Below are 19,500 nucleotides of genomic sequence, written 5' to 3'. Positions count from 1 at the left end.
GCTAGGATGATATGTCCATCTGGTCAGTCTGTTGGTGTACCATTTCCCTGCGTTTGCCAGCCAATTTCTCGTTCTTGAAGGCTTCGATCTTGGCCTTGAGCTCGGTATCTGCAATTTTGTGAGTAATTGCAATAGCAAATGACCAATGAGATGAATCTTACCAGCAACCACATCTTCCATCTTCAGGGGGACACGGTTGAAGGGGTCATGCGGGTCGCTAAGGAGATGAGCTTGAATCGTCGCACGGTCAATCGAGATCCGTGAGCCAGGAAGGATGACTGGATCTTCCATGAGCGTGTACATAAGGGGATCTAAATTCATCAGCAATTGTTCGGGGTTGATAATGACAGGGACCCTACCGAGGAAGTCATCGGGAATTTCGCCGAGATCCTCTTCCGCCTGTTCATCCGCTTCCTTCGCGGCAACGACCTTCTTCTGGAGCTGGGCCCAGCGGCGGAGCTGCTCGGGGGACTTCAACGACCACTTTCGAATAATTTCAGCTGCCTTGTCAAAGTTGGCTGGCTTGTAAGAACGACCATCACGAGCAACGGCCAGAATGAAGTTCTCTTTGCCAGTCAGGTTGAGATAGACATCAACGATCTCACTCAGAAGGGCACGAGGGTTGAATCCATATTCCTGCAAGTTCTCGACGCGCAGGCTTAAACTCTTGGTGCCGACCATGGCGTCCAAGTTGTAGTCCAGCATGTCTGCGAGACGTTGCACGATCTCAGGCATGGTGAAAGAATCGGCGAGCGCCTCGGTAAAGAGCTTCAACATGGCGACCGTCTCATTGGTCAGCTGCATGTAGCTCTTTGCGTTGCGCTGCGCTGACGCGAGGTGCTCTTGTCGCTGTTGGCGAGTGGCGTCGTCCATGGTGTCACCGTTGTTTTTAAGCTCAGCCTGGGTGCTGTGAATAGTCTTGAAAGCGCCAAATGATTCATCGAGCACGTAGGTCACGTCGTTGAGAAGAAGGTTGACAAATCGAACGAAAAAGTCCAGGTTCTGGTTCGCTTGAATGGACAGCTTCTCGCGGTAAAGGGTGTTTGGCCAGATGCACTTGATGATCTGGAAGATCTCGTAACGAATGTTGAACTTATCGTAGAACTGAGTGTGTGCTCCTGTGAACTCGGCCTCGATGTAGAACTTCATGACGGAATGGAGAAGATGCTCGTTGGCAAACGGCATCGAGTTGAGCAGGTCTACCAACACACCGCTGGCGCCACCAGGGCGTTTCCAGGTGCCTCGGAACAGGATCGAGATCAGACCGGCCTTGAGGTAGGGGTTCTTGATATAGGCGGAGCTTTCAAGGAACGTGATGCACAGCATGACCAGTTCATCGCCCTGGGTGGCAGTTATGATCTGTGGCATGCACCACATGATGAATTTGAAATTGCTGACAATGTCGTCCAGGAAATACTCCGGCAGGCATTGGAAGATATCTGGCTGTGTTTCTGGAAGAGGAAGCTTGAGTTGTTCCTTGGGGAAGTTTTTGCCTGATGCGACCCTCAGAAGCCACACGGTGACGTACCGCATAAATAGCATAGAACGTGCCTGCCACTGGTCATCGAACAACACACCCTGGAGGCTGTATTTGAGAGCAATTCCCAAATCAAGCTTGTCCTTATACTTCTTGAGTGCCTGGTCGAATGTGCGCAGCTGAACCGGGTTGTTTAACCAACGGTGTCGCTCGAGTTCGAATTTAGTGATTGTGGACTCCATCTGTCGCACATCCTTCTCGAGCTGCTCCATCTTAGAAGTCAAAGATTCACTTCCGTAGTGATGCGCGGCAACCGTCAGGAAAAATATCTCGGTGATGAAATTCGAGGTTCCATCCACCTTCTTTGAGTAGAAAGCATCAGAGGCATGCTGGTCAGCGTTAATCTTAGTCTCGTCCCGCATATCCACCCGAGAGTTTCGGTGCAGATAATCCGCATCAATTCTGTCAATCTTAGTAAAGGCCGCGTCCATGAAAGGCTCGCAGAGCTGGTCGAGGCAGGTTGTGATGTTGAACATAAAGCCATCAGACGATACTTGTTCGGGATCAACCTGCATGGCACGTCTTTTATGGTTGATGTTCATCGCAGCAGCAAACCAGTCTAGCACTCGGTCCCGAGCCTCTTTCGAGGCGCGAATCAGGTGATTAATGACATCGAGTAAGTCAGAGCTAAGCATCTGCTGTGTCATCCGAAGTGATCGCTGAGCATTGGAAATGTAACCCTGATCACGGGTTTTAGGGCTGGAGAAATAAGTCATGGTCACGTTAGCTTGGAGAGGAGACAAGCGGAACCAAGGACCCAGAAGGGTGACCTTCTCAAATTGAGCGGGGTCTTTGGAGTGGTTGAAGAGATCCGACTCCGTGATTGCTACCGCAATTGATCCATGGCGGACAAGATTCCGCAAAGCCTGTAATCACATGTTAAAGGAAATTTTGGGAGTTGTGGGTTGAATAACCTACAATAGCGTAGGGTTTATAGTCATCATTGACGTCCTTTTCAGCAAGCTGCGCACTGAGCTGCTCAACAGCCGAGATGAAAGCGGGCTTGATGGTATCGTCCTCGTCAAATCGACGGACGGCTTCATGAATAAATTCAAAATCTATTCCCTTGTCATCCTCCGGGTCGACAAGCAGATAAGATGCTAGCGATGAATCCTGGGACCATTCACCCCTGCAACTCCCGTCAGCATTTACTCGCGGCCCGACTGTCAACTAACTCACCCAAACATCTCGGGCATGGTTATCGCGAATATACAATAACTCATGCATAAGCGCCGTGCCTCGACCAAAATCTGATACTTCGGGTCATCATCTCCGCTACGCCTCAGACCCTTGGACAGCTTCGTGATGCGTTTCCAGCATGGCAACAAATAATCCAAGGGCCGCTGTCTCTCAGCCAATGATGCAGCCTCCAGCAAGGCCTGGTCTAGCGCCGAAACCTTGATACGCAGGTCCTGGCCCTCATTCTGCAATTCGCTCCGCAGGCCAGGCAAGTATGTGCGCTTCCCATGGATATCACGTTGGCCCTCCTCTTTGAGTGTCAATCTGAAAACTGCGCTCAAAGTCCGATCTTCAAAAGTCTCGATGGTCTCGATCTTCTGGGGTGGGGGAGTACTTGGGGCGGAAGGAGGGGCAGATGGGGCTGCGGAACGTGATCGCTCTGGCGTGGATGCTGAAGGTGTGATCTTTATGCGTTTACCCTCTGACTGCTGCGGAGCCGGCGCATTGTGAAAGCTTGACGGTGACTGTGTGGACATGGGCGATTGTGCTGGGGAGCTTTGGGCCGAACTATGTGCTGAATCGGAAGCTCCATCCCCGGAAGTCTGGATGGGGTTTGAGAGCTTTGCTAGGCGCTTGTTGCGAATCTGGACATGGCGTATCTACGTCAGTATATTGAAGTCGGGGGATATATAAGGTCTTTTTGGCTACAGTCGTGAACTGACCTTATCCGCATCGGAGAGAGTGTCCGACATTGTGCCTTTCCTTCGGACAAGCCGTAGTTCTGTTGGCTAGTCCAGTAGATCGGCGAAATCTTAATATCTTGGACGTGTGGGAATCATAGGCGTAAAAGCGGGATAAATCGTCCTATTCAAAGTGGGGACAACGATTGACCAGAGGCGCCAAAATGAGGGCGGAGCGTGTGTTAATGCTGACGATTCTGTGGTGATCGCCAAGATTCGCTCGACTTTGTTCTGATCGGAGCGGCGTGATGGTTTTGACTAAGCAAAAGGGAAAAGTTGGAGTGGGATACGGAAAGGGTACTTGGTGAAGGCGCGGTCACTCCCGCATGAGAGAAGTACCGAAAAAGTCTCGTCCCCATCACCAAAACAGAAAATTGTGTTCGCCTTGTGTTCGACAGGCACTGGGCTTTGTCACTTCATATCTTCGGTTAATTTTCTAGTACTAATTAGGAACAAATAAGCCATTGCTAACCTCTCTATTGCCCCATAAAATTGTCTATGGCTGTCGTACTCGGTTTTGCATTCAATGGTGTATAACTATGTCAAGGGCCTCGGGAAGGACCTCGTTATACTACGTAGTACATACCCTAAGGTTGGAGATCATCTATCTACGCCTCCACAAGAAGTGGTTCCAGTAGACATCCAATAGAGTTGACTCGAAGTGAGCACGATGAGTGACATTTGTAATCCCAAGCAAAGTCAATGTACATAAGAAGCGAAACTCCGCCAGACGCCGCTTGTTGCGGGTGTGCTAATAGAGATTAGACCGAGTAAAATGCAAGCTCCGACCGAAGATGCCACAGCAAGACGCGATCCAAATCGACCATCTATGCATCTAGAATCTCCCCTTCGTCTTCAATGAGTCCAATTGCCGACAAGCCGGCATTTCCATCGCGCGAGCCTTCTTCATCTTCTCAACATCAGGGAAAATCCACCCTTGCGCATCCTGTAATCTGCGTTCCCGTTCATGTGCTTCGCTGTCGCATTTATTCCGTAGTGTCCTGACGTGCTCTATTTCGACACGCGTGTCTAGATCTCGGAAATTTCGCGCGCTGAAGTTATCCACATCCAGCGGGTTGACAAAGTAATTCAGGTTGAGCTTCGGAGTCGTGCGACCCATCGTATGCGGGGAGACAGGGGTATCGAATCGATAAGAAGGACCGGATGGTGTCGAGGAGCCAGAGAACAGAGAGGAGAGAAGAGGCAGAACGAAGAGAATAATTAGTGGCAGTAGTTGACGAAGGATACTGCGGCCGTCTAGCGGAGCTTCTTGCGTAGCGGCGCCCGCTGCACGAGGCCGACGACGCGGCTGCTGGCCTCCGAATTGGTGCACGCGGAAGCCTGGACCTCCGCCCATGTTGAAGACGAATTGGGGCCCCCTATCACATATCATCGTTAGTGTACTGGCAACAAAATCGCCGGTGCGCATAGGAATACCGAAAGGACTGAACCCACCTCCCATTCCGCCAAACCCTCCATTGAAGAAGCGGTTAAACATCTCCTCAGCCGAAATCTCCTCGTCAAATCCAGCGCCTCCACGAGGGAAGCCACCACCGCCGAACCCACTGAAGGGAGACGCGCCGCTCGAAGCACTCGGCCCAGGTTGGAACCTGCTGTCCGGATCGCCACCGAATTTGTCGTACTTTGACTTCTTATCCTCGTCGGAAAGAATCTGGAAAGCACGAGAAACCACTACCGTGGGTAAGCATGGGCCCAATGTAGTCATTGTCGTGACTCAATCCAACTTACTCTTGAACGCTTCATCGGCACCCTCATAACCGTTTTTATCGGGATGCGTCAACAAACTTTGTTTGCGATAAGCCTTCTTAATTTCATTGTCCGTTGACGACTTCTGAACTAGAAGGATCTCGTAGAACTCAGTGGGCTGGCATTTTCTGATGCGAAGAACGGCTGCCTTCTGATCATCCGTGTATTTGCGATCCTGGTTCCCCTGCTTGTGGTCGCGCGCGTCTGAAGGCATCACGAGGATTATATGAAGCGATAAACTCGATTAAGTGAGCTTCGCTTTGGGTCCGTAGACGAGAGGGGGGTCAGGGATATCGTGGAGGGCGTTGGGTGGCGTGGGATCGCGGATAGGAGGATCCAATCCCGACGATGGGGCTGGACAGAAATGTCAAAGAGAAAAGTGGCCTGGCACAAGTGAATGTCGGCCTTATGCAAGTGAAGCGGAATCAGAGCGACAGAGGTGGCTGATTCGGTGGGCTTGAACCGGAGGGAAAAGCGTGGTCTTAGGTGTCTTTGCCAAGGCGTCGGAACGTCAGTTGCGCTTAGACATCGCGATAAGTTACATAACTCCAGTTCAATTCAATCAACCTAACAATCTGGTTTGTTTGAAGCCTAATTCTCAATTGTGAGTTGTCCAAATTGTTGTTCCATACCTTGGGTGCATATTGACTTATTGATATGCCTGCAGGTATCACGATCCTGGTCTTCCAGAGCTCTAGACCGATCTTACCCAAGTCCAATAAAATCCCCACGAACATCTTCCAATATGGCGGACGACGAGTCGATCGAGGAGACGAAGCAGACGCTTATCCAGCGCTTCCGCGCATGGGGTGGTATGTTATCTCAGTGACCTGGACACAGCACGAGCTCCAGTCATTCCACACGCGAGCAACCACTGACGTCGATGTAGAAAACTCATTCCCGCCCACGCTACTCGCCTCGCTGATTGCGGCGCAGCACATGAAGCCGTTCCAGTTCTTCCCCATGCTGTTCCCTCCTGCCCTCCTCTTCACCAGTTATGCGAACCTGCAAGGATTCAAGACGGATACCGCCGGTATGAGCGCGGCGTGGTCAGGATTGTACCTGTTGCTTGCAGCGCGTCGTCGTCAGCCTTTCGTGAAGAAGTTCGGTGTTCGGGGCGTTGTGCGCGGTGCGACCATGGGTCTGGCATTGGTCAACATGGTTGGCGGCGGACTCGCCTACACTCTCGGAAAGAGAGAGGGAGGAAGAGAACGAGTGAGGGAAACGCTGTCTGAAGAGCGAGGAGTCGTGGCGCCCACGGCTTCCGCGCACTGATATGTACGATATAGTATCTAAAAAGTCGGGGTGTACGTTCGCTGAGACGTGCTTGGCGTCGGTGGCATTTATTCATACAATTTCAATTGGTCTATACTGCATACTGTCAGGCTCTTCCAAAGTCTCTCCCAACTTGACAGTGTCTACGCTTTGCTTTTTCCAGCATACGGATGTTCCGACAAAACAAATTGCCGAACCTGGTCCGGCACCAGGCGTTTCAGATCCTCGAGATCGGACTGCAGGGCTTCACGGGCCAGGGTTGAGCTCACAGGCGGATCGGAGGGAGATCGACCCTCGACTAACTGTATACGCTTTGCCCACTCGCTCTGTGCACCCTCGGCATCCCGATCGCCTCTCGATAGTGCTTCCAGCCATCCGAGCTGCTCTTCCTTTCCACCCCACTCATCGCTTGGTCGCATAGTCACGCGCAGCCGATGCTTTGACAAGAAAGGCTCCAAAGGCTGCAGGGTGTGTGTTGGGGGATAGTATTTGGGATTGAATATACGAATCAGAGTATCATAGCCTGTCAGATGGACCTGCTCCAATGCGACAGGGTAAGAATCCGAAGCTTCGATCGCCGCAGCCTTATCAGCGAAATACGGTTTCCTAGTAACGCCGATATCGACTAAAGGCAGGTTTTCAATGGCATGGGAAAGACCGGATGCGGCGAAGGCTGGTGATTCGGCAAGGCGGGCACGGAGATCTCGGGCGAACAGGTCCATCATGGCTAGTCGGTCCTCGAATGAGGCGGGCTTGGATGGTTTGTCTGCATTTTGGGTGGCGAGGAGGAGTAGGAGGCGGGGACGGGGCTTGGGATTCTCCAGGAGGGCAGTGCTGGCTATGCGGAGGTGGGCGCGGGTGGGGGGATTGAAGGAGGAATCTAAGACATACAGTGTCTCTGATTCCGCGGAGTGGTCGGGGGGGAACGGTGGCGAGGACCTCGAACTCTTTTGTGGAGGAGAGGAAACGCTTCAGTAGAGATGCGTACTGGGTTCGGAGGGATTGAAATGAGGCCATTGTCATTGCATCTACCCGGACGAAGTAGTCCGTATGGGCCTCGGGGTGGTTGCGATTGTTATCGCGATAAGATAGAGCATCACCGCCTTGGCAGTTCCACGGTCCCACGGTTTATATGCGGATATACTTCGCACTAGGAAGTAGACCAAACACACTAGGATTCATTGTCGATGGTTCGTGAGAGCTCGCTAAGAACCCAGACTCGATCTCAGTCAACCCCTGGGCCAGGGTGTTGAGGGGGCAGGGTGAGAAAGGTTGACCCGGACGTTTCATATTGGAAAGCTTCTCCGTACTCGAAGAACCCTGTGGATGATGCAATATTTTGGTCAATTTCCACGGCCCCGGAGCTCCGGATCTTCAGCACGAGATCTGGACCAGGCATGACAGCATAGGGGAGATTGAGACAAATGGCAACCAGACTTAGAAGCAAAAGAAATGACTCAAAATCCAGGTGTCCAAGAGCATGGGAAATGAAACGGCCCCAAAAATTATAGAACGGGCTCGTGCTCTCAGGTCCCAAATGATCATCTCCGTGTCAATATGATAGATGTGCCCCACCAAGACGGCATTTGAGATTTGAAGATCACCTCGAAACTCCATTTAGCAAATTCTAGAATGGCCATGGCCAGAGTATACGAGTAGACTTGGCATTTGCACTGGTATACTCCGTCCAAGATCGACCATGAAATCCCGCGAAATGAGAAAAAAGCCTACCCGTCGGTGGCGGGCGTTCAATGTGAAACCATCGGCTGTCAGGGCTGGATACACCAATACCGGTATTGTCCCACTACTGAAACTTCCCGTGCTTTTGCAATCTAGATCTTGGGGAGGCAAAATGTGGCAGAGCAAAGAAAAAATAGAATAATAAAAAAACCCTCGATGGCATTCACCGTGTCGCGCCATGTAGTCTGTACGAAGTAACAGCCCTAAAGTCTGTGCCCGAAAACCGTTTAACAAAGTCATCATGGGCTTAGCTTCAGGGATAGAGAGCACGGTATGACGCCTTCAACGCCTCAATATCTCCGAATCCGACTCTGAGAGGCCACCGCCACGACAGACATCACATCTGTGAGATTAAAGGTGAATTGTGCTGGCACGGGCTGGGTGATTGGCCCCTGGCGGAATGTAAACGCACGAAGTGACTTCGGCTGGACCAATGGAATTTGGGTGCCTGAGACGAGTGGAGTGGCTTACCGAAACGCCCCACTTGAACCAGACGCAAAGCAGAGGCAAACCTTGGAACCGTTACCAGCCGAGGGGTACTTCATACAATTACACTTTCCTCAAGTGTAGGCACATTTTTATACTGTACAATATGCCCAATTGAGCACTGTATACTCCCTGGTATTACCGAGACGGTTTAATTTGGTTATATCGAATTATCAATTTATCAATTTAATCTTTAATCTAACGAAATGAATTTAATATCATTCCTTGTCCCTCCTGTCCTTCTTCTTTTCTTACTTCTTCAAGCTTGCAGCGCGACTTGACACTTTGCTCTCTGAGAGAAGCCCTACATTCTTTTTTCTTCTTGCGAATTGACTTCGCTCTTTCTGAATTCGCATCCACACTCTTTCGGCTCCTTCTGCTTGTTTAGCTCGCCTTCGCTCTCTCTGAGATCTTCGAATTCGTCAACACTCGCAACCTTCACCGTCCTTACCAGCAATCATGGTTGTTATCAACAAGGTCTCCATTGCCCTCGTGGCCGCTCTCGCTGCCATGGGTCAGGCTACTCACGAGGGTCTTCACGCTCGTCGCGTTCACCAGGTTCGCTCCGTCAGCGCGGCCGAGCAGTCCACCTCCACCGTCCTCGTGGTGCCTACTCCTGAGGCACCTGCTCCCGAGCAGCCCTCTCCCGCTGAGGAGTCCTCGTCCGTTCCCTCGGTTGCTGCCACTTCCTCCGTGGAGTCTGTCGCTCCCAGCTCGGCTCCCAGCGTTCCTTCCGTGGCCCCTAGTGCTCCCTCTGCTACCCCCAGTGCTCCTTCCGTGGTCCCCAGTGTGGCTCCTAGCTCCTCCTCGGTTGCCCCCGTTGCTTCGAGCTCTGCCCCCGTCGTTGCCAGCTCTTCTTCCGCTGTCGGCTCTTCTTCCGCTGTCGGCTCTTCTTCCGTTGCTAGCTCCTCTTCCGTGGCCAGCTCTTCCGCGGCTCCTAGCGTGATCTCTAGCACTCCCTCCGTGGCTCCCTCCAGTGCTTCCGCTGGTGCTGGCAGCAGCTCCTCCGCTGCCGTTTCATCTTCCGCTAGCATCCTGCCTGCTTCTTCTAGCAAGCCTGTGCTCACCCGCACCCCCATTGGTGTCAAGCCTTCCGGAACTCCTTCTGGTACTCCCTCCGGTACTCCCTCTGGATCTTCCGCCAACCTGAGCAGCACTGTGTCTGCTCCCGCTACCACTGCCGCTCCTAGTGACGGGGCTGTGACCACCAGCGCTGAGACTGTGACCTACACCGTCACCAACGGTGCTTCCACTAGCGTTGTTACTACCACCATCTACCGTACTTACACCCAGGAGCACACTGTCACCGCTACTGGTGCTCAGGCCAGCGTCACCAAGCCCGGTCAGGCTGGCGACAACCAGACCAAGGCTGCCGAGGACACCACCGAGACTAACACTTCCACTATCCACTCCACCAAGACTGAGACTATCACTCTTGTTGAGGTTCCCACCACCTCTGGCTCCGCTGGCTCTGGCAACGGATCTGGCAGCGGATCTGGCAGTGACTCTGGTGCTTGCGCCCCCGTTACCGTCACTGCTACCGTTACCGAGACTGTGACTGCTGCCGCAGCTGAGACTTCTGCTCCCGTCAACCACCAGGGAGGTGGTGCCGACAGCGGCTCCAACGACAACGGTGAGGGTGCCCAGAGCTCCTCCATTGCCCCTGTCGCTCCTCTCCCCACCGCCACCGGCGTGACTACTCGCATTCCCGCTCCCGGTGCTCACTCTCACACTCCCCACACTCGCACTCCCACCCCCTCCAGCAGCTTCGTGACCCGCACTCCCTCCGCCTCACCCAGCGTGCGACCTTCCTCCACCCCCAGTGGCCCCGCTCCCAGCGGTACCCCCAGCGGCAAGCCCGTCCTTGCTAACTGGCGCCGCCACTTCATCTAATCACATCGCTCATGTGAGAGGAATACCACCTCGAAGCGGTGAGTTACGAGCCTGATGACGATCCGAGAGAAAGTTCCAATTCCCTTCTACTCGCGCCGAAGCGCGCTGGTCCTGTACCTATTTTTGCCAAGTTTCGGTACAAACATTTTCGATTTCACTTCTTATCTACGCTTCGGCTTCTGTTATGTTTGTTACTTTCACTTTACCTTCTTCCGCTGGTCTTGTCATGCATTGTGGGCAGCTATCGGGTTTTCATTGTACGTTTCGCAGCTCGGATCTTACAACTGGGCTGTACCACATACATGCTGTGTCATTTCCTTGCGTCCCATTTCTATCCAATGTGATTTGATCCGCTCATACTACATTGCACTCGGAACTTTTTCTTTGCTTCGTCATAGGTGACGCTCTCCCTTGGGGATATTCCTTTTCTTTTGTGCAAAATTTCTGTTTTCATGGATTTTCATCTTCGTTAATCTATTGCGTTGAATTGTTCTGTTCCAGGTAGAAACCCGATCCGATGGGAGTGTATCGGTGATCTTTAATTCCTGGAGAGACTTGAATTGATTTGAGGCTTTTGCCCATACCCCATATCTCGTCAACCTTGGAAACGTGTAGGCTCTTGTAGTCTTGATGAGATATGTAGTGTTCATGAGCTCGAGTAACCTTGACATTATCGCGTCTGATATTATAGAGCTCTCACCTGGATCTCGCGAGCTTGAGCAAGATCAAAACCGTGAGAATGGTAAGAGTGACCATGTCAGGGGTGGAGTGGCTCACGGGCAAGTTTGCCCGTCATTGCCCTGAGCTCCCAGAACCATGCCACATCATCCTGGTTCATGGCATCTACTTCGGCATTCGCTACTCGCTTTCGGTGAATCCACCTGGGCATAGCCATGCATGGACCCCGATCAATCCCAGACCACCGACAGCACAGCCGATTCCAATATCAGCCTTTGCACCAGTTGAACTAGAAGAGTCTGGTTTGGTCTGTTCCATGGTTGTCGAGTGCCCTGGTGGAATTAGTTCCACACACTTTCCCCGGATACTGGTGTTCGCTGTGCTGTTTCCCCATTGGACCTGTGGCTGCCACGGCACACAACCACCCTGTATGAGATTCTCCGGCAGGAAGTGCCCTCTGAATGATTGAATCTACTCTTGGAAGGCACAGACTAATTAGAGTTCGTATAAACCCCCCCCTCGTTTTTCGATTTGACCTCTTTCGCCTCACTGGATTGTCTCAAGAACAGTATCAGCATTTTATCTAAGAGAGAGAGAGAGAGAGTCGGTAGCTCTTGCAGCCAGGGAGTTTGATGAACTTCATGAACCGATGGAATCATCGTGGGGCTGCATGACATGGTCACATGCAGCTCCCATCTCACATAACTAGCTCCTAGCTGTCCCTGGCAGATAGACATCTGCCTATGTAGTGATATATGACTTTAACTGATCTAGAGCCTTGCATTTGATGATAGCTATAGATCATCCAAGACCTCAGGTCCCTCCTGTGCGATGCGTTCTCGCATGGCCTGCCACTCAATCCATGCCACACCCTGCAACAAACAATCTGCCAGATCGTCTAATTTGCCAATATCGACAGCCACCTCTTCAGCCGCTGTTACCGGGCCAGGCGCTGATGACGTGCCCTTGACAGTACGAGGCTTCCTCTTCTTAGACTCTCCCCGCCATTTCCTCATATACTCACCCACAACACCACTCAGAGCGGGCGAGTGAGCTGCATCTGCCAAAAAGACCTTTTCTGACGAAGCAATACCGGGGATCAATTTCTGAGTCTCTTCTGTGGACTCGGATTGCGGTTTGGAAGATGCATCCTGCGCAGCAGAAATCCACTTCCCAACGATATCAATCTTGGCTTTCTTGACTTCGCGGGCATTGAGCTTCTTATCTTCAGTTCTGGCAGACGGTTCAAGCCAGTATCTCACTACTCTCTTTGGCTCGACGCCTTGGACAGAAATGACATCTCCTCTCTCCATTCGAAGTGCGTGCAAAACTGCATACAGCATCCCTTCAAAGACGCCGACCCGCAGCGTCCACTCCTGCACGGCACTGGCACCGCCTGAGCGGAAGCGCTGACGCTCAATGAGAATGTGCGTTGGGCGGTAGGCCGTTAAAAGTGATTTTAATAAATTATATGCGATTCCAGCATAGATATCTGGGGAGAAGTTTTCTACTTCCTTTGATTTGGACGTTGATTTAGTAGATTTCTTCGCAGGCTTCTCCGCAAGCATATCCGACAATTTGGGCTGCGATGTCCTGGCTTGAATGTTCTCATTGCCTGTCAGGTTGAGACTCGAGATCTCGGATACTGCTAATCGATGCCAGGCTGTGAGCACTGGGACTCGTGGATTTGCATAATCAGTTGCACCGGAGCGGGGAAGATGCAGGTGTGCGAATGCCAGGTTCTGAATCCCCATGTCGATACTGAGAATACTCCATGGCTTTGAGCCAGAGTGTGGATTTAGGGTCTTGCATGTAGATGAACTCTGACTGGAATGGTTGTTTGCTTTCGACGCACTGTCGACATGTCGATTGGGATTTTGACTGGCGTTGGTACTGGGGATGGAACCAGTGGGATTGGCAACCCTTTTGTCACTACCCGGCTGTAACGCTAATTGTGCTGCAATGCGTTCGACAAGGAGGCTTTTCGTTCCAGACGATTGGATGCCCGTTGCTCGCGCTAGGCTCTGCAATTGTGTTGCTTTCAGGGTTGTGAGCCAATGGGGGGACACAGTACTGTGGAGACACGCATTGGGAAGCGTGTTTGTGCCTGCGAAGTCGATCTTGGGACACAAGCATCGAAGCTCCGATTTCGGGCTGAGGTGGTGGGATTTGCAAGGTTGCAACCGTTGCGCTGCTTGGCCCATTTTTAGAATCCCCAAGGGGTTGTGCACGGGCCATTTTACGTTCGCGGCCCCGTTCCAACGAGGCGAACTATACAATTCTATACACTGGTCTTTTTGTCTTCAGTATTAGTTAGATTGATATAATTCCTGTCGATACTAGGTAGAATATGCTCCCTCTATTTCCCACAACACCGAAAACCATGAATCAGAATAAAGAATAAAACATGCCCTTAGGCCCGCAAACTCCTGAATTAAACCACAAAAGTCCCACCCTAAAAGCAAATTATGCATGGCGCTGAATGGCAGAACACTTGCTTGCAGAAATAAAAAAAAATCAAGAAGGAAATCAAGGAACAAGAAAATCAGAGTAATCAAACTGAGGAGAGAGTCAGGTCGGGGTTATATCAGCGCTGGTTCAAGCTCCGCTGTCGCAATCTCATCACGGAGATACAAGAGTGGTGCCCAAACACGCCAATGCAAAACACCCATGTGAGCAAGACGCATACCTATCCGTTCAATGTCCAGCTGCTGTGGAGTCACAGGCTGCGCCGACGCCGATCCCGCCCCAGCCGAAACCGCAGACGGCGAGACCCGCTGCGACTCACAGATTGCCAACGGCGAAAGGGGCAGGTAGCGTTTCGCCGCAGTCAGTGTAGCAGACATAATCTTCTCACGCATGCCTTCCTGGAAGTAAGCAAAGAGATTTGACTCATGCGTGAGGTGCCACTCTAAAGCCTCCTCAATGGGCGCGATAACATCGTCCGCGACAACTGCGTCAAGCTGCAGTGCCGCACACGCGAAGCGAGCAATTTCCAGTGCAATGCAACGCATGTTTTGAGTCCAGCGCTTCCCGCCGCGGTAGTCGGGGTTGTCGTCATTGAGATCTGGGTTTCCGACAATGCGGTTTTCCAGATCCATGCCGTCTTCCATGAGGGACCAGATGCGCGAGCGGAATGTCGAATAGGTTTCTGCGGGAGCGGAGAGATACCGCTTGTGTTTGTTGACGTATGACTCGAAGATGTACCACGCGATATCGAGGTTAATTAAATTTTGGACGGTTGAGCGGAGTTGCCAGAGGCGCTCCGAGTCGAAAAGGAAGGTCTCCGGGAAGTCGGCCGGTGAGCTGAATTGGAGTAATTGTTCGGAGATTCCGCGGAACAGAGCTTCAAGGGGCTTGAGGGTGTCGTCTATCTCGACTGGGGCCTTTTGGTCGTTTGCGTCTTCTTGGCGAGTCTGAGACCGCACGGAAAGGTACCATTCGCGGGCGGGTTCAACTTGGAAGCTACCCCGATTCATCTTACCCTTGAAGTATTCTTGAAGAAATGGAACTGTATCCTCGATTAACAGGACACGGAACGCTCGGATTTGATGGTTGGCAACGTCCTGTAAAACAAATGTGAGCAAGTGTGTATTGATTGAGGGAGCTTTCAATGGGGAGGCATACCAGTTTCATCGCTTCCAAGATGGCGAACAGTGTCTGTAAGCCATTGACGATCTCCTTCGGGTCTTGTGACTGTGAGCCCTTCCTGATCTGCTCAACCATGCAATCTGCCCATTCGTCGCGCATAGGTGCACAATGTGTTTTGAGAAGGGCAGCAAGCCATGTGGCAAGAGTCAGCATGTCAAACACGCCTTTCCGTATTTGCTGCATGAGTAATGGAACCTCGAGGTTCTGCATGACAGCTGGGTGATCTCGCTCTGGCACAAGGGTCTTGATGACGTCTTGTAATGTCTCGAACAGGGCAGGCAAACGGGGATCGAAGGTGCGTCGAGTGCCGTCACTCGAGGCCACATCCTCGATGTCGGTGTCTGCACAGAGGGCACGGAATGAGTAAATCGCAATCTCCGAGGCCAACGAGTCCCAATAATCCGCGGCTTCCTTTCTCTTCCTTTTGCCCTTCTCTCCGTCTAGATCGGGCTTGAAGTGCAGATCCCGGTCGAAATTAGCGTCCATCCGAAGATTGATGTTTCCCATGATACAGGGCAAATCTAGCTCGCTGAGCGTCTTCTTGGTGACAGGTGGAGACCTCCGAGCCTTGCGAAGGAGTCGCTGGTCGCGGGAGCATAATCCCAGAGCTTGGGGTATGCCGATGGCCTCTGGTGACGGTGAGGGCTCTCGAGGCCGAGTCACGGTAGCTGTAGGGCTCCTTTGGGGTCCATGGGGGTATGAAAATGGTGGCCGGCGACGACGAAGCGGATTAATCGAATTGCGGTCATCGTGGTTGTGAGAATCGCGCCCCTCGTTCTTGTGATACTCTTTTGAACGACCACCTCCAGCACCATACGCCTCGAGAGGCCCTTCAGCGCCCTCTTCCTTTCGGGCTTCTTTTCCCTGTAGATCCATCGTCAAAGACGATATGTCTGACGGTTCCCCTACCGAGAAAGTCAGATTAAAGAAGATTTGGGGACACCGCGCCAGGCACCAAATCGCAAGGCGGATCTGCAACTCACCAGATAGAAACCCCCTGTTTGCCTCAGGCAGGCAGCCAATCCGCAGTCACCGAAAAGTGATGCAAGTGAGCTGTCAATTGTAGTGGAGCCGAGGATTTGCCTCTGCGTCTCGCCTCGTGGTTCCGAAAGACCGGTGAAAAAAGGGAGGAAATTAAGATATCGAAAATATTAAAATCAATAAAATGTTATCAAATAAGGAGTACTGCGAAAAGGGTCTTGGAGAGACCGGACCAGTATAAAGAGGGATTGGAACAAAGAGTCTCTTCGAAAAGAGGTATAGCCTCAGGGCAAACAAGCCCAGTGCAGGTAGCAAATCAAGCGAATGAAAAAAGAAAAGAGGGAAAAGGAAAGAAAAAAAAAGCATTGGTAAAACGACCGGGATGAACTGATATAGTTGAGTGTATCCAGATCTACCGGATTCGGGTGGACGCAACCAGGTTCAACATCTCACATTCCAGCCCTGCTGCTACCCGCGAGCAGAACCATTTGCCGAGATCTGGGAATATGGCCTTCCATTCCAGGTTCCTGATTCCATCTCGATCTCTGAGCTTGTTTCCATCAGCCCCAAAAAAAAAAGGGGGGGGAATCCGCCTCACTTTGAACTTTGAAACCAGCACTGGCCACGTGAGTTGTTCTCCTTTCTCGGGGAACCACTTGCAGCTGGTTTGCAGATTACCTTGGCAAAGTGTCGAGATGAAGTCCTCGGATCTCTCTGCTCGTCGAGATCGGAATGTTTTGTCAGGTTTGAGGTGGTTTGCTGGCTTTGATGGGTTTGCTGCTTTTGATGATTTTGTTGGCCTTGGTGCCTTAATTACTTGATGCCTTATTGATCAGGCTCCATTTATCCCTTGATGAGACAGCCCTAAGCCTGGCCAATACAGCAATTCCAAGTTTCCAATTGAGTCTATTCCGTCGCAGCGTGTATTAAGTCTTCCGTGGATCAAGATGATTGAGACTTCCAATTGGTTATTGAACCCTACATCTTCCCGAACTCCCGAATCAACTCGTGGCTTTGATTCCAACTCCGATCCTATTCACACCCATATGCGGCATGGACACCCCCTCTCTCAATAACCCAAATGACCAACATGTTCCAAACTTCAAAAAGAAATAAAAAGGATCATGGATTCCACGTGGGAAATTATCTGCATCTGCGTCCTGGAGTACAATTCCTACGGCTTCCACCCCGAGGAATATCGATCATCGACCCAAGAAAGCCGTTCTACGTGGGACACAAGTTGCAACGATGAACATCCCTGCATTCCTCTATTTTTTCAATCTGCTATGGGCATCGCCTAGCATCGTCTTCACCCGGGGTCTTGATTATCCTCAAGCAGCTCCGTTCAAAGTAGAGTCTCTACCTGGGATTTCGTCATTGCCGCCGAGCTGGGCTGGTCGGATTCCTGTTCCAGGAGCCAAGAAGGACAATGATATCTTCTTCTGGCTGTTTGAATCAGAAAAGCCAGTTTATGACGACAACTTAATCAGTGAGCCTACCGGGAAACGGATTGGCATGATTGTTTACTGACGATATATAGTCTGGTTCAACGGCGGTCCAGGTTGCTCATCACTAATAGGCCTCGCGACAGGCAATGGCCCCTTCTCCTTTGATGGAAACTCTACAAATCTTGTCCGAAACCCTCACTCATGGACACAATTGGGCAATGTGCTTTATGTTGATCAGCCTGTCGGCACTGGTTTGTCCACGGCCAGTGTTCCATACCCCGTGCGCGACAACGGCCAGGTTACAACAGACTTTGCAGCTTGGCTAATTGGCTTCTTTGAATACTTCCCACATTTGCAATCAAAGAAGATTCACCTGATGGGCGAGTCATACGCCGGGATCTACATTCCCTACATCACATCCCAGCTTCTCAAAAGCAACACCTCTGTCCCTTTGAACATTGCTTCTATATCCCTGGGCGATGGATCATGGGGAAATGGAGCAGCTATGTCATCAGTCGCCACGGGCAGATACCTCCGATCCCAATCAGCTCTTCTTGGAATACCAGAAGACATTCTCTCGGTCTTCTCCGAAGCAGACGAAAGCTGTGGCTTCAACAAAGTATTAGCAAAGTCTGCCGCCTATCCTCCACAGAAGAAGTTTCACATTCCCGGGAACCCTGAATACTTCAATCTCAAGCGACGACGTCGTGACCTGACGAATGCTCTCAACGCCGCCTGTGACATAGGACCAACAACCCCGGAAGAAGTCCGAACTTCGATCTTCAACTCAACCTGCTACGGCCCTTGTGCCACATTCTCCACGGCAATGGATTACCTGACCACCAAGGCCGAAGACAGCTCAACCCGTGGCTGCTACGATGTCTATGACATATCCCACGATTGCAGTTCTATCTCCGGATTGCCACTACTAGCAGAATACTTCAGTCGCGCAGAAGTACAGACTGCACTGCACGTTCATGACAACGGGCCCTACAGCGCATGTAACTCGACGATTCTGGCAACTCTGCTGGCAGCAGAGTCACCTGTACCACCGGAATACTTTCTCCTGCCATCTCTGATTACACAGCACAACATCTCGCTTCACCTCTACTCTGGAGAATGGGATATGCTGATCAATCATCTTGGCGCTGAGCTGTCGCTGCAGAATATGACGTGGCGCGGCGCACAAGGCCTTTCGAAGCCACCAAGTCAGCCGTTCTACGCTGACAATGCGGCGCCTGACAAGACCAAGCTGTCAAAATCTGCGCATAGTTCGGCCCTCTCAGCTGCCAGTGATTCGACGAAAGCGGCAGGTACATGGGCTGAAGAACGTGGGGTATCATATCACCTTTTCCGTGGTGCAGGACACAGTGTGTTCATCAATAAGCCTAGAGAGATGTTCTCCTACGTGAGGGATGTGGTGGTTTCCGCGAAATCAGGTTGAGCGTCGGAAAGAGAGCTGGTCAGGGTTAATTATTTCTATACTTTGTATTGTGGGTGGCTCGGAGAACTTCATTTTTGACTAGAAGAATCATTTTCAATAGAGAAACGAGCTTTTCAAAATACTTCTTCGCGGTGCATTGACTGGGCTCTAGGCTGGTAATGATAATAAAGATTCATAACTGGAGGAACCCTTTTTTCTTTGAAAGACTGCCCATGGACCCAAGCGGCGACATAGGCTCGTACCACAAGCTCACTCTGCAGGTGGTGGAAGACTCTTACCTACTTGACTACCTTAGAAGTTGTCTTTGGACGGTTGGAAAGCGCAGATCCTCAAACGGCTTTGGCCATGATTCCGTGGACGATAGCCCAATGAATGGGCTTTGATCTCATCTCTCTTTTTTTCCCCAAAGCCAAAAAAGAAATTACAAAGTCTCTGCGATTGAATACTTATTTGAACATACCCTAGTTCTCTCGACAGAATCCTTGAAACCAACCCGCTAATGCATAAAAGACACAGATCATATCGGACACCCAGACCCAGATCAAAGGGTGTTTGAGTAAGCCCGCCCAAAATCCAATCACATCTATGATAGAATTCTCGTGGCCCATGATTTTCAGAATAGATCGACCCGCTAAATCATGGAAAGCAAAGAAACAAAATACAAAACGAGCACCGAACTGA

General features: G+C 51.3%; 8 protein-coding genes across 8 annotated transcripts; 3 read left to right on the top strand and 5 right to left on the bottom strand.

Moving 5' to 3' along the window:
• Nucleotide 1: 1 nt before the first annotated feature.
• On the bottom strand, nt 2-3,468 carry N7506_009148 (ubiquitin-ubiquitin ligase UFD2; the record flags this gene model as incomplete). The annotated part of the gene is made up of 5 exons (XM_056958441.1): nt 2-108; nt 162-2,403; nt 2,456-2,666; nt 2,717-3,360; nt 3,439-3,468. 5 exons carry the CDS (start codon nt 3,466-3,468, stop codon nt 2-4), a joined length of 3,234 nt encoding a protein of 1,077 aa, XP_056807831.1.
• Nucleotides 3,469-4,291: 823 nt separating this feature from the next.
• Nucleotides 4,292-5,437, bottom strand: N7506_009147 (J domain-containing protein; the record flags this gene model as incomplete). The annotated part of the gene is made up of 2 exons (XM_056958440.1): nt 4,292-5,148; nt 5,206-5,437. 2 exons carry the CDS (start codon nt 5,435-5,437, stop codon nt 4,292-4,294), a joined length of 1,089 nt encoding a protein of 362 aa, XP_056807830.1.
• Nucleotides 5,438-5,968: 531 nt separating this feature from the next.
• N7506_009146 (uncharacterized protein) lies at nt 5,969-6,498 on the top strand (the record flags this gene model as incomplete). Its single annotated transcript, XM_056958439.1, is given in 2 exon segments — nt 5,969-6,035; nt 6,050-6,498. The coding sequence occupies 2 exon segments, from the start codon at nt 5,969-5,971 to the stop codon at nt 6,496-6,498; spliced, it is 516 nt and encodes a 171-aa protein (XP_056807829.1).
• A 143-nt stretch (nt 6,499-6,641) lies between these two features.
• On the bottom strand, nt 6,642-7,515 carry N7506_009145 (nicotinate-nicotinamide nucleotide adenylyltransferase; the record flags this gene model as incomplete). Its single annotated transcript, XM_056958438.1, has 2 exons — nt 6,642-7,443; nt 7,487-7,515. 2 exons carry the CDS (start codon nt 7,513-7,515, stop codon nt 6,642-6,644), a joined length of 831 nt encoding a protein of 276 aa, XP_056807828.1.
• Nucleotides 7,516-9,183: 1,668 nt separating this feature from the next.
• N7506_009144 (uncharacterized protein) lies at nt 9,184-10,617 on the top strand (the record flags this gene model as incomplete). Its single annotated transcript, XM_056958437.1, has 1 exon — nt 9,184-10,617. One exon carries the CDS (start codon nt 9,184-9,186, stop codon nt 10,615-10,617), a length of 1,434 nt encoding a protein of 477 aa, XP_056807827.1.
• A 1,472-nt stretch (nt 10,618-12,089) lies between these two features.
• Nucleotides 12,090-13,499, bottom strand: N7506_009143 (uncharacterized protein; the record flags this gene model as incomplete). Its single annotated transcript, XM_056958436.1, has 1 exon — nt 12,090-13,499. One exon carries the CDS (start codon nt 13,497-13,499, stop codon nt 12,090-12,092), a length of 1,410 nt encoding a protein of 469 aa, XP_056807826.1.
• Nucleotides 13,500-13,877: 378 nt separating this feature from the next.
• Nucleotides 13,878-15,822, bottom strand: N7506_009142 (TCP11 family protein; the record flags this gene model as incomplete). The annotated part of the gene is made up of 2 exons (XM_056958435.1): nt 13,878-14,861; nt 14,923-15,822. 2 exons carry the CDS (start codon nt 15,820-15,822, stop codon nt 13,878-13,880), a joined length of 1,884 nt encoding a protein of 627 aa, XP_056807825.1.
• A 1,353-nt stretch (nt 15,823-17,175) lies between these two features.
• cp9 (putative serine carboxypeptidase) lies at nt 17,176-18,819 on the top strand (the record flags this gene model as incomplete). The annotated part of the gene is made up of 2 exons (XM_056958434.1): nt 17,176-17,416; nt 17,468-18,819. 2 exons carry the CDS (start codon nt 17,176-17,178, stop codon nt 18,817-18,819), a joined length of 1,593 nt encoding a protein of 530 aa, XP_056807824.1.
• Nucleotides 18,820-19,500: the final 681 nt, after the last annotated feature.

Source organism: Penicillium brevicompactum (assembly GCF_028827555.1).
Source record: "Penicillium brevicompactum strain IBT 35665 chromosome Unknown utg000006l_segment0_segment0, whole genome shotgun sequence".
Classification (NCBI taxonomy): Eukaryota; Fungi; Ascomycota; class Eurotiomycetes; order Eurotiales; family Aspergillaceae; genus Penicillium; species Penicillium brevicompactum.
Note: the sequence above shows the minus strand (reverse complement) of the source record. Positions and strands in the feature narration are given on the sequence as shown.